At 43.8% G+C, this 19,723-nt stretch overlaps 1 protein-coding gene across 10 annotated transcripts in view; it reads right to left on the bottom strand.

Annotated features, from left to right (window-relative positions):
- celf6 (CUGBP Elav-like family member 6) overlaps positions 1 to 19,723 on the bottom strand; it is a 136,190-nt gene that overhangs the window by 108,054 nt on the left and 8,413 nt on the right. For all 10 annotated transcript variants that reach the window (XM_084037557.1, XM_084037561.1, XM_084037559.1 and 7 more), the window contains exon 2: positions 18,499 to 18,581. In XM_084037557.1, coding sequence (XP_083893683.1) covers positions 18,499 to 18,581 — 83 coding nt within the window. The remainder of the gene's footprint in view (positions 1 to 18,498; positions 18,582 to 19,723) is intronic.

The raw sequence follows: 19,723 nt of genomic DNA, 5'->3' as shown, positions 1-19,723 counted from the left end.
AAAAATATGGAAATAATGGATGGAGTTTATATAACACTAGGAAACAAACGTCAATATTATTTATGTAACGACTAAAATGTGGCAAAAGGTGTATCAAAGTAAAACTTTGCATTGCCTCTTCAGATTCCTCATCCTCGTTTACTTTTTATTTGATTCGTGCTGATTTAAATTAGATTTGTGCTGTTTTTAGACTGTATTTTCATTGAGTTTGTACAGAATTTGATTGAAGCTGTTTGCTGTGTTTAGGTGCAGCGCTGTCCATGGTACTGAAACGGAGCAGTCAGGATCCATAGACAAAACACATTTTCAACCTGCTTTTCATGGTTGTTAATAGAATTGTTGGTCTCATTCCATTTTAGGGAGCAAGCCGCAAATAGCTGTTTCTACACACCTCCTCCTGCTGATTTTGATAAAGAATTGTTCAGAAATTTGAAATATATTCAGCGCTCTGATAATGCTGCAACTATATATAAAGAATATATAAAGCATGTATTATATGACTTCGAAACAGTAGCCAAGATGTGCTCTGATGGTCTGGCACATCTGGATAGCACAGTGAAGTTTACATGTTATTTTTAAATTATATTAATGGTATAATTGATAGGCTGGATTTTTTTGGGGAGGATTTATTGGTATAGCCCAAATGGAATGATGCTTTGTTTACTACATTTCCCACATCCCCATTACAACTGCATGAAAGTGATGTGATTTTATCCTCACGCATTGTTTATCCTATCCTCAAGGATACCAATCTGTCTGCTATAAAAACAAAAATGAGAAAAAAAAGTGGCTTTGACACCAACAGCCTTCCCTCTAGCCCAAGAGACACTACCAACCCGCCACCTGACAGGATCCACTGGCTAATTCCCCCCCGCCCCCCCAGCATCACTAACAGCCTACCGAGTCACGTCCTTTCCCATGTTGTCACCTCCGCCTCCGTCCACCCAAAGCACAAGGCACTTGCCCTAAAGAAAGCTGGCAGAACCACAGTGAAGCGAACACAGATACAAATGGCGACAGCTCGCACTTACATCTGCATTCATTACCTCTCATTTTTTTTAAAAACGTCTCACGGAGCCGCCTTTGCGTGCTCATGAAGGGCTTCACGGTGCTGTCACAGCGGCCTTCAGGGCCTCGCGGCGTCCACGGCTGAGACAGTCAGAGGTCAGTAATGAATATACATGTGTGGTCTGCAGCAGGGACGATACTGGGAGAAACAGAGCGAGGGAGGAAGATGAATATTGAGTTAACGTGCTGAGCAGAGTAGGGCTACATTCCCAGTTCCCCAGTCACAATGTCCTCTGCTGTTAGTCTCAGTCTGGCTTGTGAACATAAATATTTACACGGCTGTCACGATCAGGATTTATAGGACATTCTCCGCTCTTCCCGTAAGAGAAATATAAAATATGCTTTATTCCCTCTCTTCTTTTTGCCGAGATAAGTTTCCTTTTGTGCGACGGCGTTGTCGTTTGCTCTGGGATCTTATGGAACTCTTTTTTTTTTTTTGTCTATTGGATACTGAGTGCACGGGGTATGAATATTGTCTTATATTGACAGTTCTCATCCTTCCCAGTTTCAATAACCAGCATTCAGCAGAAGAAGTGCTGCGCATAAACAGTTTGGATATTTCCAATTGATGGGCTGGTGAAGTGAGGGAGAGGCAACAGAGGCAATAAAACACAGACAATATACCTATTGTCTTTCTTTGTAATACTGGAAGCAATAACAATGCTGCAGGCTAACCTGTCTGATGTTAATTTGTGTGTGTGTGTGTGCTTGTGTGTGTCCAAACAAACTCTAAATGTTTGTGACCGTTACTGGAATATTCTCAATTGATGCAGTACCAATGCAAACACCTTTCTCTCCCTCCCATTTTTTTCTATTCTCTCTCTCGCCTACTCTTCTGCCTCCTGATTCCGTCCTAATCTGCCAATGCCAAATCTATTTTGTCATGTAACTCCTCTGATAGGTTGGCATGTAATTAACTCCCTGGCATGCGCCGTGGGTTGTCATTTGCATGGTAATAAATCCCCCTCCTTACTGTAGGTGTGGGGGAAGCATACAGAACTGTGTGCTTTAGCTTGGGCAAACATCCCTGTCTAACCCTTATCAACTCCCCCGACTCCAACCTGTTTGGTCCGAGAGGAGTAATCGTCATTTCCAGGTGGCGGACCATATTGATTAAACATTGCGGCTAGTTTTTTTTTTTGTTTTTTTTTATGAATGTATTTAAGGGAGAGAGCGCTGGCAAATGAAGCTTTTGGACAACTGACTGCTATTAATCCGGCGGAGCATTTGGAGCGTGTATTTATTTGTTCCTACAAGCCTTCTGCCATCCATTACAAAGTCATTTCCTTTTGTCCACTTTATCAATTTTGAGGGCCATCTTTCCCTAAGATCCCTGGCTACCGGCCAGCTACTGCTTATATACGATGTATCTGCCAAAGCCACAAAGACGAGGCCAAGCCAAAGGGTGTGGTTGTGTGTGTGTCCCTGCGTGCACATGCACACACACAAATAATATGGCGAAGAGATGAGGGATTTGGGGCAAGGGGGTGTGGGGGGGTGTTGGTGGTAGTGAGGTGATTATATGTGTGTGTTTTGAGAGATGGATGAACGGAGTAAAGATTGCACTCATCTGTCGTGCTACAGTGCTCCCATCAGGTCTAATGAATGTGTCGCGGTGACCTCAGTCTCATAGGTTCACAGGCCTGATTAAACATCGTCTCCCAGTCGGCTCAGGGGATGTCGGGCAGACCAGCACCGGCTCCCCGCTCCCCTCTGTGCTCCCCACTATCGTCCTAATGGCTCCTTCTGATCTAACCCCATCTATCTCCATCACCCCCCCACACACGCCTCCTCACCCCTTTTTACCCTGCGCTTAACTCTGCAAGTGATACTCCCTCTGTTTGACTGTCATCTGTCTTTATTAATATTTATTCTCCTGGCTTGTGTGTGATTGGTTATATCAACAGTCACATGTTTCCAGCTTATACATTGGAAGGTTTTATGTTTCCTTTTGCCTGTCATCAGGGTAATGCATGTGCTGACTCCCACTTTTTTCCTCGACTCCCCTCCCTCTGTGTTTATTCAGGGCTAGTAAGCCATAATGAAGCTGAGGTTGATGATGATGAACTGCAACAGGATCCAGGAACCGGCGTAACTCACGATAAGACAGCTTTCTGCGGAGACTTTGATTTATTTGGCCGTAAGGTGCGGGAATATTGGCCATTCCTCAGAGCCGGAGGCCCTGTGGGGTCACGAGTCGGAGACACGCCGTTAAGACGCAGCCAGCCAGTGCGTTTTAATCTTTCCCTCTTCACTTTGATCTCAGTAACTTCAGTCGAAAGCTTGCTCAAATCATCACCAAGACATTTTAAAGAGTTGCAATTAGGGCCAAATAGCCCGCCATTTATCACGCTCCTTTCATGTCCACCATTTTATTTTATGAAAGCAATCGATTGTCTCCGTGGCATGGAGGCGCAGCCCGACCTGTGCTTGTGCTCCTAGGTGAAAGCGATGAGCGCGGTCAGACCGTCAATCCGGCATGCGAGTGGGAGAGATAGAGGGCGATTTGGCTGGCCGGAGCACCATGACGGACACTTCTTTCGCATTTGCGCCGGAGTAATCAGACAGCTCGGTCTGGCTAAAATATAGCAGCTAGTCAAAACACCAGAGAGCGCCGGGCATCTTATGTTTGCTTTCGGGGTGGGGCTCGGGCTTGCTTGACGGGAGACTGAAGAGGAGAGGGAGAAAAGCAGGCAGAGGTCAAGAGAATAAGGCAAGGAGAAAAGCAAAGGAGAAAACAAAGCTGGAGAGCGCTACATTTGTGCGTTGTTTATTTACAGTTTTGTGTTATTTACATCCCCACTCCAGAGGAGAGCTCGGCTTCTTTGCAGATAGACGGCCAGGGAAAGACATGTGACCGACACAGACTTAGACAAGAGAGAGGGAGGCTATGCACACACACACACACACACAGTCGACTGGGATTTGTTCATCATAGCAAGAGCTTATTCGGAAAATGATGTACAAAATGAGCACCGTTCATCAATATTTAAATCCTCAAACTGTGAAATGAAACGTATTTAATACATAAAATATGCATGCATTCTTTAAAGATTTGGTCTGCGGGAGACTGTGTGTGTGTGTGTGTGTGTGTGTGTGTGTGTGTGTGTGTGTGTGTGTGTGTGTGTGTGTGTGTGTGTGTGTGTGTGTCTGTGTGTGTGGGTGTGTGTGTATGTGTGTGTGTGTTTATTTTTGATGGCAAGTAATACAACAGTCTTTACATGCATATTTATTAGCAGCCTATATTAATGGATTAATGAGAGGAAGACCCACATACATACACAAACGTCCACACACATACACAGGCAAGCAAATTATCTTATATCCACGTAGTGTGCACTTCCATCCACACACACACACACACACACACACACACAGTGAGGCACGCAGAAACAGAGCAGAGCTCCAGCAGCGAGGGGCAGGGGAGGAGGCTGCAGGGCCCTGACCACATAATCATCTCCTAGAGAGTGATCATCAAGGCCTCCAACATCACTGCACAAATACACCAACCTTGGACCCCCTGGCATGACGGGAGGAAGGAGGGGTGAAGACAAGAGTGTTTACAGGAGAAAGGAAGGGAGAGAGACAATATAAAGTGAGGGTAAAGGAGGGGGGAGAAAATATGAAATTAAAAAGTGGAAAGTGTGTTTGCAGGGGGGAAATGGAAGGAGGGCAAAACATTAAGGCGACAGGAGGAGAGAATTTAAAGCACAAGGAGGAGTGGAAGATAGAAGGGGAGGGGGAAGAATGGATGTTGACAGGAAAGGGGAAAGGAGAAAGAAAATGAGCAGAAGAGAGAGAAAGAGCGATATATAGGCCTATTTTGATGGGGTAAAGGGAAGGGAGAAAATTGGGAAGGGTGTAAGGCAGAAGAAAGTGAGAGAGCAAGAAGGGAGTCGGTGTTTACGGGAGAAAGAGGAAGGAAAAAAAGTGAGAAAGAGACACAAAGAAAGAGTAGGGGAAGGAAAGAATTAGGGCTGAAAATGGGACTCTGTTGACAGGAAATGGCCAAAGTGTAAAGAAAGAACGAGGTGTGGTGGGGGGGGGGGGGGGGGGGGGGGGGGGGGGGGGGAATGAGAAACAGGTGGGAAACAAACATAAAGAGAGAGAGACAGAGAGAGAGAGACAGAAATAAGTGAGAGAGTGTATCTGTTTGCCACGCATGAATGTACAGCAGTGTTGCCCTGGAAACGGCAGCCGCTTGGATTATGAGCTGATTAGTGTCCCCCCCCCCCAACCGAGTTGTCTCCACAACAGGGTGTGTGCATGCTACCTGGGACATGGTCTGATGAACACACACACACACACACACAGTCTTCATTCAGATATGTATTCACTGTAGCCAATACCATTGCACGTCAACATCTCAATCTTTCCCCCCTCTCTGCTGGACTCTCTGTCTCTCTGTCTCTCTGCGTGTGACGTGGCAGGGTGCTAATCTTGGCCCTTATCTTTGCCCACAGCTCTGCTCACATTCCCTTCTCCACAAGCACCTTATCTGCCATCGCTGTCAATCAGAGCAGATCAGGCTACCTACAGCTGAGTCCGCTCGACCACCCTCCTCCCCTCTCCCCCCTGCCAACCTGCCTTCCCTACATGTCCATTACCAACACACATGCCCCCCACCCCCCCCCCCCCCCTTCCCCCAGAGCCCCGCAGCGTCTTCCACACGTCTCACAGGTGCACACAAGTACACACACACACGCATTATTAGAAGAACCGTTAACACTGGAATCTGTTGTGCAAGTTTGCGCTTAAATTGGCTTTTTTATGTTAGAACCTGATTAGCATGTGTGACCACTAAACTCTGCATCCTTACCAGCTAATTACCAGATCGGTTCTTGTACCAGCTCATAGCAAAAACAAGGGTGAAATTTGATTTTGATTAGAATTTTCCTCAAGGGAATAGAGCCAAAGTGCAGCAGTAATTAAGTAGCAAGCATTGCAGCAAAACAGAAGCTCTTTTGCAATCACAATTTACTGTATATATATTGCATGGTGAGAAGCCAAAACAAGTTTGCTTTAATTGTCAATTTTATACATTAAGAAAGAAGGAAATGTAGCACAGGAAAAAAAATTTGTTTAGAGCATTTTAGGCTTGTACGGGCTGATACAATATATTCTACAGCAACTTCTAATTTGACTATCATCACAATTTGCAGTAGTCCTGAGTTTAATAAGACAAGCAGATGAAATAACTAATGTTTTAATGCTGCTTTAAATATTTTGATGGGCAATTTAGTCTTAAAACGTGCGTGGCAGAATGCCAAGTTTAGTTTAGATCATGTTCTTGGTAATGAAAGTTTGTGTTCCTTCCCAAACTGCATCACCAGAATGTTAAATGTATTACTGTAACAGTATTAACATTTTCCTGACTGATGCTCTTTTAGCACAAAACTGCTCAGAACAGGCGGCGTTATCTCACACAAGGAAAAGGTCGGTATACATAGCGGACTAGTTATTGGGTTGATCCTGTGCAATGTGAAAGAAATCCCTCTTTGTATTGTTTTGCAATGGCTGTGAATATGTGCATGTACAAAGTACAGCAATGACAAATGAACACACAAACTCCAGCCCTTCAGCACTCTCCTCCAATCAGTCAGGGCCAGTGACCTCCCACCTGTGATCACGCTGGGAAACCCACCCATCTAAATACTGTGCACACAGCCCGCATGACCACCCGCCCGCTAATCAGAAGAACTAATCTAGCCCGCCGACATTTTTGCTTTACAAGCCTCACCATGAGGGCAGTCGCACTGCAGGTACAACAAGAGGGAGAGAAAAATAAAATGGCACAAATCCCTTTTGGGCAGGTTTAATATTTTTTGAGGCAAGGGCACTTTTATGTGGGGGCAGGTGTGCTCTGGCTCCCTAATGCTGAAGTAATTGTAGATAATGGAGTTTTAAGGACAGCTGCTGATGCAGGTTTAAGTAGGATTTGGGTAGAGATTTATTGTGGAGGGAAAATGGGCGGATGGGTGGAAAAGTTGGAGAGGTGCGAGCGTGAGGGAGTGAAGGAGGAGGAGAAACAGGAGATATAAAGGGGGGGGGGGGTGGAGTGTCTGACTCCGTTTATCCCAGCAAAGGTGAGAAGCAGGAGGAAAGGGAGGGTAGATTGTAAAAATGAAAAAAAAAAGATATGGCTCTATCTTCTTGCAGAAAAAGCCCGGGGAGTGAGAGGATAAAAAAAAAAAAACTCATCCATAGTTTAGTGTGAAACGAGAGCCCGTCTGGCCCGGTGCTTCTCGAGAAAAGGGGGTTATAGAGGGCACAAGCTGGATGACTAATTGGGGAGGATACGAAATGAGGCTTGACTCAATCTACACCCTTGAATCAACTCTGCCCTACAGTATGCATCAAATGGGCTCCCTAAGTGGTGCTTTTCCATTGATTATACCCTTTCAATGTTACGCTCCAACTCCTTGTTGGAAAAACTTGACAGAAAAAAAAAGGGTGGGGAGGGGGGGCAGTTGAAATACCGGTCAATACTTAACAGGGGCAAACCAGAAAAGTAGGAAAGCAGAGAGTGAGTAATATCATATAAACAGATAGTCATGAAAGTGATTTGAGAGAAAGAGGGGGAGAGGACAAGGTGTGTAAAAAAGGTGTGCGTTTGGCTTGCCGTAAACGCAGCGGTGCGTGGCACTTCCCCTGGCCTGGCACTCACACTTTATGAGGTGTGGAGGGGCCGTCTCCCTCGCCTGTCTGCCCGTTTTAATGATACAGTTTAAATGGAAAAGCTGGAGCTTCAGTCGGCACCAAGGACTCCATTTCTTCTGGACCGCACACACACACACACACACACACACACCAAGTTTACACCTGCACGCACATCAGCATTGATCTCAGGGAATTCTTACGCATTTGTACAAATGAAGATGTTGTGGTCGTTTTTACTTTGGAATAACCATAAAACTACTGAAAAAAAAACCTGAATCAAATTCAACTGAACTAAAAGTTCAGGTTTGTAAATGTTAGATGAAAATACGACATCTGTACTTTTCACAGGACAGGAACCAAAACAGAATATTGTTCACATTCCCACACACACACACACACACACACACACACACACACACTATGCACCCTACACAGGCTGTATAGATGATCATAGGCCCCGAGGTGGAGGCTTGGATGAGGGCAGGGAGCGACAGCGATGAAGCCAGGAGGTGAAACCGGCTGTCAGAGCTGTGAAGTCTCCTCAGATCTGCCCCATGTGCCCGGCCACGATACAGACAGAAGAGAAGGTTTTCACCCACAGCCCTCACCTATCACTGTAACCTCTCAGAGGAGAACATACCGCAGTAATGCAATATTGATCTGACAACGTAGCGAGTGTGTGTGTCCCTGCACAGGTGTGTGTGTGTGTTTGGCTGCTCACTAGCCTCGTGTACAAGTGACTAAGCTGCACGTTGTTTGTGGTGTGTGTGTGTGTGTGTGTCAGTGTGTGTGTGTGTGTGATAGGGAGAAGGCTATGAGAGCGATGAATTAATAAGCAAGAGGTGAGGTGTTAGCCTTGGTGCTATTTCCGACACTTCACTGTCAGAGCTTTCCTCTGCTGTGGCGGGTCTGACTGAACACAAACTAGAGGGTGCCTGTGCACCCACATTTCACCTTTCACTCCTCTGTATCGCCATCTTGCTCGCTCTCATTTTCCTTCCGTCCCGCTGTCTACCAGTCTGTGACTCTTATTTACAGTTAGGATTGCACTTATAGCGTACAGGCGAAGTGAGTAACGATATGGAAATCAAGCCTTTGAATAAATATTTAATTTATTTAGAGTTAACTTTTGAGTTTGCTTTTGTAGGTGTAGCAATGTATTCAAATACTGCATATTTTGAAACATGCATATCAGCCGGATATGTAGTATAAACTCAAGAGATAGATGCGGACATGTTTTTTTGTTTATTATGTCTGCAATTATTTTTTATTTAGAAACATGAAAATAATCTATCAAGAAATATAATTACTGCAACCACTGAATAATAATAATCAAATAGTTACAATATATAATTTGCTATCGTACTGTAATATCTTGTTTATCCCAATTATTGAGCACTTTAAATATGCATGATTTTTTTAATTTATTGTTTTAACATGACAGTCAATGTAGATGTAGATAGCTGTGTTTCTTTGATGTTGTCAGTAGAGGATGCAGACATGAAAAGGTTGATGCAATACTTTGGTTCCTGTCGAGCTAATATTGTAGTGACACGAGAAAAAAGACACAAGACAGCAATAAGGACTAAGCAATGAGAGAGAGAGAAGGAACGGACTACAACGTTTCAATTGTCTTACTATACATGTGAGGACATTTAAGGATAGGTCTGCTCTGTATTAAAACAATACTGTACAATGTACATTGAAACAGTTTTTGTTTTCTGTAATCAAATTCAAGCCCTTTCTCAAGTGCTGCCAATATAGGGGACAACCCAGAGTTCTCACTCTGTGTTAAAGTGCTTTCCAAAGTTGAAGCTTAAGGTGAGATTTCTGACATTAAGGGTGTGTATCTTCAAAATTCCTCAGTACAAAATTCCTCATGAAGTGTTATTTTGCTGTTCTGTGGTGGAGAATGGGGATTTCTTACAGAAATAACTTTGCAAGGTAACTTGCACTTAGGAAAGGATCACCTCAAGGCTAGTATGAACAGGATGAATGAGAACAGCAAGCAACATCTGTGTTAATGCCATACACAGGCACGAGACTATTATTAAAAAACAGACTTGATAAAACACTAGCCATGGCCCGTTCTTCTCTGCCTGATTAAAAATAAGCCAACGCTGCATTGTCACTGGCTGAGATTGTTATGGGTTTTATGGTACAAAGAGTTGCAGCTATTCCAGAAGTAAAGGAAAGAACAAAGGGAACAGAAAGGGGGGCAAATACAGCAGGAGGGTTACGAGAAATGGCCTTTGTGTTAAGAAACAATAACCACAGCTGTACCACTGGTTTAAGAGACCTGTGAGTCAACCATAGTCTCAGCTCTTTAGGGTGGTTTTCCCAGCAAATGACACATTTAAAAGCAAACATAACTCCCTTAATCCGAAAGCAAAGAAGAACCATAAATTGTCCTCTCGATGAAACCAAATGCCCCTTAATTCAAAGGCTGAGCATTCAAACTTGGTTCTTACGAGGAAAAAGAAACACAGGAGCACACGCACACACACACACACACACCAACAGACAGGACAGACAGACAGACAGACAGACAGAAAGACAGACAGACTCTTAGTATATAGACTGACTGACTCATAGGAGCCCAGAAACAGCAGTTGTTCCCAGTGCAATAAAACGGGCAGACCAACTAATGGAACCACCCACACACCAAACATATTTTTTTTTTTTTATCACACACCACCTTCCCAAAACAAACGCATCTGCGCGCACACACTCTTTTTGTCCCAGCCCACTCATTGCTCGTTAGCTGCTGCTACACTGGAGCGGTTGGGGGTTTTTTTTGTCTTTTTTTTTTTTTTTTTGCCTTGGTACTGTGACACAGTCTGGCTGCTGCTGGCTGTATCTGCTGAGAACGCACCACCAAAAATACTTCACCGAACAAACTCTTCTGATAACGGTTTGACTTTCTCGCTGTCTCCTTCTCTCCCTCCTGTCTTTAATCAGCATGTAAACAAGCGCAAGGTCATTTTCTTCCTTAAACGAAATGGGGGAAGATAAGAGGAGCGTGGCGTAGTTAATCCTTTGGACACGCTGATGGAGGAGTTTGTCCTGGTGATGCTCGGGTGTTAATTATGCAAGGATGAATTCCCCCCCCCCCCCCCCCCTCTCTCTCTCATGGTGACTCATAAGTTCATCTATTTCCTCTTATGCTTACTCTCCCTTGTCCCCCCTCCCTTTCTCTCTTAACTCCTGAATATGTCAAACATCCATCCAATCACATATTTTCCACAAGTAGATTTGCCTAAAAGGTCTTCTATATGTGTGTGTCTGTGTGTGTGTGTGTGTGTGTGTGTGTGTGTGTGTGTGTGTGTGTGTGTGTGCGTGTGTGTGTATGCGTGTGTTACGTTATGTAGAGATCATTTTTAAATGAGCACACCGGGGCATCAACGTGTCTCTACCCCCCATTTTTGTCTTTCTGTGCAGATCGCCCGGATGTCTTCAGTGATTAAGTTGTGAATTGCAATGAATGGCTAAACTTATTTGAGGGGAGGAGAGAGAAGTAAATTAAAGGAAAGGGGACAAAACTAGCAGGGGGAGGGGGATGGGGGGGGGGAGTAAGGATACAAAAGATTTTTCAATTTTCAATTGCGCTGTCACCGTAAAAAGGAAACACTCTTTCTTATCATCAGCTCATTGCAGGGTGCCAACACCTGTTTCTAGTGAGACATCACATCGTCTGAAAGTAGACGGAGGCATCCTTTGATATCACACAAACTTTGAAGGCAGATTTACACCTTGATCTTCTCAAATTGATCTTCTCAAATCGAACGCAATGGGAAGTTAATTGAGCCACATCCACTGCATTTTTTTTTTTTTTCGTGATGATTTGGAGGTAAAGATCCATTCTTAGGTATTCATGTTTTGGTTTATTTTTTTCCCAATTGTTATTGCCAGACAGCCTGATCCAGATCCAAGGGAAAGTTTTGATGTTTAATTGGTTTAGGAAATGTCATATTCCAGCGTGTAACCGAGCTAAGAGACAGCGATCTAAAGACTAAAAGCATCATTCTTGGAGGTATGACAGCAACCGGGCCTCATTTCCATCCTTCTCCACTCTCTCGCAGCTCTTCTCCTCATCCCCAGTGAAGCAGCAATGTTAACAATGCTGTCCCCACATTTACCAGTTCTGCCTCATTACAGCTAAAGAAGTGGATAAATTAGCACAGGAGAGCATGCATGGCGGAGTCTGACTCCACCTGTCAGCGCGGGAGAGATAGTGAATGTGTGGAGGAAGGGTGTGAAGGAGCGTGTGCTCGGCTTACATGCTTTCAACACATATTAAAACAAAGCCCATCCAGGGAGGATGCTAATCTTTCCAAAATCATTACCTGTGGTACGTTTTTCAGCACTTTTAAAATGCAGACGATCATACTCTGTAAGGGTATTCTCATTTTGTCAATCAAGGATTCCTATTGATCTATCATCTCGAAGAGCTCCATATTTATTTTTTGTTTTTGCAATTTTCCGTCAATCTGAAAAATTGTTTGTTTGTTTGTAGGCATCATAAATGGAAAATGACAGTGTTTCTGACAAATATTAACCTTTACTATCCAGTTCACCAGTATTGACAGATGGCAGTGGTAGTGTGCGTAATAAACATATAGACAAGAAATATCACAGATTATGGTTTAATTTGAGCATTGTTATTCATAGAATCCCCAAACAGACTACTTATGTAATTTATATTATTGCTTCTATTGTGATCATGATGCTGCCTATTTGACCTCCTCTGCCACTGAAGCTCAGGAGGACCAGTACTGGGGTTTTGGTGGTGTGATGAGTGACTCTGTGTGTCACAAATAAAACAGGATGACATCCAGGGTCGGTCATCAAGTAATTATCTTATAGGTGTTTAATTACTACTGGAGCTGCTCTGGTGACTGTGGCCTCTAGATTTTACTGCCCAACGTGACTGTTGCAAATCAAATGAACTTTAATGTGACTTTGAGTACTATGGAAATAGCTCTATAAATAAAATGTACAATCATTATCACTAAAGAGTGATATATATATAGAATGATACACAGACACGTGAATAAAGTGGTTCCACTGTGTGAGTAGAAGGCTCTTGAATCTCACGTATAAGGAAAAGTCCCAACTAGCTTTGTTCATGAATCCATCTTTTAATAAATTGAGGAGGTGGATTTTTTTTTTTTTTCGCCTGAACAACCGGGGCACGAGCCTTTTACTGTATTGCAGTATATGTTCAAGATCAAGAGGACAAATGGGCCTTGGTGCTGCCACCCTCTGAACACCAACACTCTCCTGCCCCCAAGCCTTTTAAAAGCCACTATTTCTCCTGCTCATTTGTTCGGTGCCTCCGGCTTGCCATCTTTATGGCCTGGTTAAGGGCTTTCTCACAATCAACTATCAACTTTCACCCTGTCCACATTCGCCAGTAAAAAAAAGAGGCCGTTCCACGATGTCCACTCGCCCGCCCGCCCGCCTGCTAGGATTAACATTTCGCAGTCTTCAAGGTTGAAAATCCCATCAGATGGAACCAAATTAATTTTTGCACAATATTCAGGGCCACCAGCCACATAATAGGAGACAATGCCGAGTGCATCCCTCGATTGTGATTCCATTCACTCCCTAATCGGTAGGATGGCCGTGCACGGTGCGGCAGCGTAGTAAATGCTTTCATCCCAGGGGGATTAGAAAAACAATGGCCCTTTTTAATTTCTTTTCTAAAGCGGGCAGCAGAAAGAAAATGATATAGACGTAATTGATGATGAGGAGAGCAGCGGGAGCCTTAGCAGAGGTCTCACGTCCACTGCCCGGGCCTTTTTTTTTTCACTTCATAATGGCTACTGCTCAGGGGCACTGGAGGTTGACAAATCTGGCACGGAGGACAAATTGATCGGCAACAGAACGCTATTTGTCCCTTAAAAAAAAATGGGTAAAGGCCCTCTGTGGCCTGAGTAATTAGTTTAAACTGCAGCATGTCTGTCTAGGAGTGGACCCGCTGGAGAGGGGCTCAGTGTGTCCTCTGATAAGACGTCCAACGCTGCAACACACACACACACACACACACACACACACACACACACACACACACACCTGGAACAAAGTCCTTAGTACTGAATATATAAATTAACACATCTATTTTAGACAATAGGAAATAAGGGGGGGGGGGGGGGGGTACTCATGTACAATGCATGCTGTTGCATTTACAAGAGTGAGTGTAGTGTGAGAATTTGTTTATTTATATGCGTGTGAGCGAGCATCTCTTACCACCTCATAAATTGAAGACACTTTTATGTCAACAAAATTCTGCTTCCGTAAAGACTTAAAGAAAGAAACAAGCTCCCAAGAACATTCACACAAATTAAACTTTTCACTTTGTGCATTCATACTCGCTGCCTATCTAAGTCACGTGTGATTTTGGGAGAGTTAAAAATGCCACAGGGCGTAACGCTGGTTGCTGATTCCCAGCGTGCACTGAGTCACAGGCAGAGGCATATGGCAGGTCTGAGCTGGCCACATCGGTGGTGTGATACAGGAAGAGAGTGTCAAGAACATGGATGCATCGGTCCATGGCGCCGTGCTTAGTGACACATAATACTGGTATTGCACAATCTTCCTTGTGTCCCATTTTTCGTGTGACACACACAGAAGTCTGCACTTTTCATGCACCGAAGAATGTGAGAAACCCAAACACGTGGCTACTCTCTTTGCTGGAAGCTGATACCTTCAAGGTTACCCTTCCAAATTTGAAGAGAAAACATTTCAAGAAGTTTTTTTTTTCTCTGCTATCTTGTTCGCTGTTGTGCTTGGCTGCCTCGTTATCAATACAGAGGGCCGGTGCTATTCTGCACATTCTCAGAAATCCTAAAATGTGCACACAGTCACAGACACCTACGTAAATGACAGGTATAAGTTTGGGTTGCCGCCCCATACTCAGCACTTTCTACAGAAAGTGTGGAAGAAAGACAATGGGGGAACGAAAGTGGTAGAAATATGATTAGGCAACGGGGGGAGGGAAGAAAGAGAGCACACGTGAATGAGACACAAAGAGAAGCTGGATCTTTTTTTTCCTCTGAAATTTTAATTGGCTTTTGGGCTTCAGTAGCACCCAATTAGCATGCTTGTTACATGCGAACACCAGGAGCTAATTGGCCTGAGAGGAGAAAGCAGCGTAACCCTGAAATGATTCATTTGAAGGTTCGCGGCTCCAATAGCAGCATGTTGGGAGGCTACTTGAAAAACATTTGTAAAAAAACACAAAAAAAAACATGTCTGTTGCTGCAATTGCAAATAGGGTTTATACTTTCTTGCTGTTTTTATTGCCAAATGGTGTTGCAAAAAAAAAAATCCGGATCCAAACAAATTGTCTTTGTGTAGAAAGTAAATGTGAATGCGTTGAGTCGGTGTGTGAGCGTCCTAGGAGTTAATCTGTGGAGAAATCATTCACAGGCGTGACCTAACCTGTCCACATGCAGTGCCATGCTGCCCGACATCGCCGGGTGTGCTGAATGTGCACGTAAACACAACAACGCTAGAGGCTCACCAAGGGCAGGAGGCTGAATCTCTGATTACATTTACTGTACAAACCGTAGCAGCGGGATCGGGTGCACAGGACATTGAGAGCTCATTATGCTCTTTACATGCAATTAATCAAACAATGTAAACACCGCTCGCCTCTGCCACAACACACAGAGCCAGCATCTCTGGTGGCAAGTCGGATGCGGCTGCGCGCAGTACGAGACTTAGCAAAAATAAAAGGAATGTGAATTATGGAAAAAATGTAAGATTCACAGCCAATCTGGAGATGATGTAAGAGTCGCGGCATCCCGCTGAGACCACACGCGCTGATGTATCTGCCTCCTTTCTGTCACACTGTTAAGCCTTTATTCTCCTCCTTTTGTGAAATGCACACAGTGCGTTACGATATGAAAGTATCCACACTGTGCGGGGAAAAGTGACACTTCGTAACAATGGAAGTATTACATGAAGGATGCACAAGGAAGAAGACGGCAGTGTGACTGCGATACCGATGAGGCCGGGCAAGTGTACGTGTTCCTTTAACCGGGATGATCTGGGCTCAGTTGGGGAGACGATCTCTGCAGAGGGAAGTTTTCACTTTTTGGAGTAGGTTGTTGCTTAAAATGTAGTGCTCGGCATAATCAGTGAACATAAAATGAATGTTAATCTGCAGTCATGTCCCATTAGCTGATTGTAATTCATATTTTTATTCAGGTAATTATAGTGATTATTCTACCACAGCAGGTAACATACTGTTTTATTCCATGTTTTATCAGAAGACATTGGGAGTTCACAGCCTCTGCTTCACCTGCCTGAACATTCAACCTCCTCAGCCTTTTGTTTAATGCAGCTCATATGTATCCCGTATGAATGATACCTAAGACATTATTATAATACTCTAACTTGGTCTGTTCGGCTTCAGCACCCCCTCCTGTAGCAGACAGACAAAAAAAGGGAGATAGGATAAGTATTGGGAAGCTCTTATCACCTCTTCCCAGAAGAAACTACTCTCCTTTGGACAGATTTCAGAAAGATAATGAGGCAGGCCGTGTTCACAAGGCTCTGGCTTTGTCCGTCGCAGGCCGAAGCCGAATGGTCACCGAGAGAACAGCTCATCAAATCCACTCGCACGCCGCTCCTTTCCCCTCCTTTCCCTTGATTTTTTTTCTGTCGGTATGTTTTTGAAGTACCGGTCGCATATGTGGGCTCTATTTGGAGAAACCAAAATGTTATAGTCCGGATCATAAGTGGAAGTTAAATGGGTGAAAGCCAGCAGTTTTCTGTGCTCCAGAGCATTTGTAGATGAGTACATTGAATATAGATCGAAGTGAGGAAACCATACGGGGAATCGTGCTGGATAAACACGGTGAAAGACTTATGACTTTCTGAGCTCTTCTACTGCAAATGCTGTTGACCTGATTATCTTGTTCACTCAAGATTTTATGAATTTTGTTTCATGTTGTGAGAAAAACGGGATATATATATATATATATATATATATATATATATATATATATATATATATATATACAGTATATATAAATGTTTTTGCAATGCTGTGAGGAGCAGCCTCTGAAAGGGCAGCATTATACGAGAGAGCATCTCAAAGCGTCAGGCCATGACAGTGACAATGAGGCTTGTCCAGAAGTGTCGCCTCTCCCGGTCTTTGTCCCTGTCTCCCTCCAACTCTCCTTGTTTTCTCTTTTTTTCTCTCCCTCTCTGTCTCATGCACGCATCACCACCCGCCCACACACACAGAAAGACAGAACATCTTTATTAGCCCTCTGTATGCAGGCTGAGCACAGCCAGAAAATTGCAGGACTGACCCCTCGCTGTGAGCTGTACTGGGGGGAAATGTTTACCCAAACCTCACCAGAACATGCCATTAACCTCTTTCTCGATAGAAGACAAACAAGAATGTCCCTCCACGAGGGTAATAAAGACGGGAGCACCTATCCAGGACCATCATGACAATCATCTCATTATGAAGCTGCGGGGAGGCGGCGACTAACCGGGGAGCTTGGTCTCCCAGCGACTCTTTCGCCGCAGTGTACCTGTGTGCCGAACATTCAGCGAAAGTACCTATGAAATGCAGTGGAGCGCAAACAGCTGATTAACCCAACAGTGAGGAACAATATAAAGCCCCCCCCCCGCCCCGAAGTCCATCAACCACCTCTGCCCCCCACTTTTCAAAACCAATCCCTACTTTCTTCCTCTCCTACTTCCTGTCTCTTCCTCCCTATCTCCCTCTGTCTCTCTACCTCTCTCCCTCCCCAGAGATTTAGAGGGATATCCAGAGACTGATTAAAGCCCCAACCTGGAAGGGTGTCTTGGTTCGTGGTGAAAGGAAATGGGGGGGTTGGAGGGGAGAAGCAAGGAGCCACTGGAGCAGTTTCCCGTTCTTGAGGACCCGCGGGCGTAATTCAATCACACCTCGATAATTCCCCTGATGTGAGAGTCGAATCCCCCCTCACACAAGTACAGATACACCACAAGCTCACGCTGATCCCAGATTGAGGGTCTCCTCCTGGGTGGGCTTAAGAGCCCACTACTGGGTACGTTTTACCTATGTCGTTTGAAGAGGCCATTATTTTAATTGAAAAAGTTACTCGCCCGCCTAAGGCAGCCGATACAGAAGAGGGGGAAAAAAAATTAAAATAATAAAAAAAAAACAGGAGAGAATTAAAACAAAAACACCAGATGGTGACATACATGGTAAAAATGATTGTTTATACTTACTATTTGATTATATGTGATAATGAGAGTGGGATTCCTCAAGGCAATTAGTGTCTGCGGCAGCCATATTGTGAGAGGACAGGGGAAGGACGGCGCAGGCTGTTATGAAGGAGCTCTTATCAAATATCTCCGCCGGGGTGATTAGTGTAATAAGACACTGCAAGGTGAGATAGGCCACTCACACTCTTTTAGCATGTCTGCATGTGTGTGTGCATGTATGTGGAGGTGAGCGAGCAAGAAAGAAAGTGTCTCATACAGTGAGCAAGAAAAAGAAGCTGAGGAAGTATGAGTGACTCTCTCCATCTGTTTTCACATACCTTTGTGTGTGTGTGCGTGTGTGTGTGTGTGTGTGTGTGTGTGTGTCTGCCTGAAAGTGTGTCTTAATGCATACTGTGCGCCCATGTGCCTCGGCGTGTGTGTATGTGTGTGCGCAAGTATGATATAATCCCTATGTTAATGGAAGGATCCCATGTCAGGCTGGCTGCCCAAGGGGCTTTAGCCTATGACAGGGGGCAGATCAGGGGCACTTACCCCTGGCAGAGTCTTCTGTTCATGGAGGGCGCTCTGGGCCTTCAGTGCTGACTCTCTGGCACAGTATGTTAGAAAGGCACATCCTAGAGTATCAGGGAGACAGGAGAGAGATGGGATTATTTCACAATGAACCGCCATTTATAACAAGAAGGAAGAAAAAGTGACAGAGAATGCATTAATGCGTTTGAAGAAATAATACATGGTATGTTGTGCTTTTTCTGGGATGTTAAGTAGTCTTAGGGGCTTTATAGTAAACCGCAAAACATGAAATCCAAAACATGTAAAGTCATTATGATGATCAAGGGATTTCAGCATTTATTTAATCAAACAATGTCTAAAATGTAAAATAAACTGAAAGCACAAGATATTACAGATTAAAAAAAAAGATCAACTTTAGCTTTCTCCATCATCCTTGTGTAAGCCCATTTAGGCAGCACAAATTGTACTAGAAAACACAGATCTTGATTTTTATGTTATTGTTTTTATATGCACCACGTGAAGCCAGTGTATCTTAATAAGATTAAGCATCCTTCCAATACACTTCCAAAAAAACCAAACAGTAACCTTCCAGATGGGGATTTGCGATTTCACCGAAGTAATTCCAATCTACGCAAGCCATACTATTAGACTTTACAAGCTATTCCCAAAAACATTATAGTATTATATTAAAAATTGAATTTATATACTGTGCCGACAATTGGAATGTGTCTCTCTGAAGTTAATGGCTATGTACCCTCAGAGAAAATAACATGCTGGTTGAGAAATTAGACATTTTACACATTTCTTTTCAAACATGACAACCTCTTCAGATTACATTTTACTGAAGTCATGCGTGTGTTCATTGTTTATGAGAATCAATTTTTTTATATACATATTGTTTGTAAGTTTCGTTGTTGGTGAGTTTTTTTACCCATCCAGTTTAATATAGTAAAAGCAAAATTAAACTAACAAAACTAAAAAAGAAATGTTGAAGAGACGGAGGTTACGTTTATAAAATGATATGCTGGGAAATGCTTAGTCACCCAAGATAGGCTGTTATCATTTTCTTTTCATTACTCAAATAATATGCAAACTGCTTTCTGATGAATGATCACTTTCAAAGGTGAACCGGGCACAAGGGGAAAAAGTCAAAAGTCCCTTTTTTTATTATCTGCCAAGTAATTAAAATCCTGCGCTGATGAGCTGAAACTGTAACCCCCCCCCTCTCTCTCTCACACACACACAC

This window comes from Eutrigla gurnardus (genome assembly GCF_963514095.1).
Source record: "Eutrigla gurnardus genome assembly, chromosome: 1".
In the NCBI taxonomy this organism is placed as follows: domain Eukaryota; kingdom Metazoa; phylum Chordata; class Actinopteri; order Perciformes; family Triglidae; genus Eutrigla; species Eutrigla gurnardus.
Note: the sequence above shows the minus strand (reverse complement) of the source record. Positions and strands in the feature narration are given on the sequence as shown.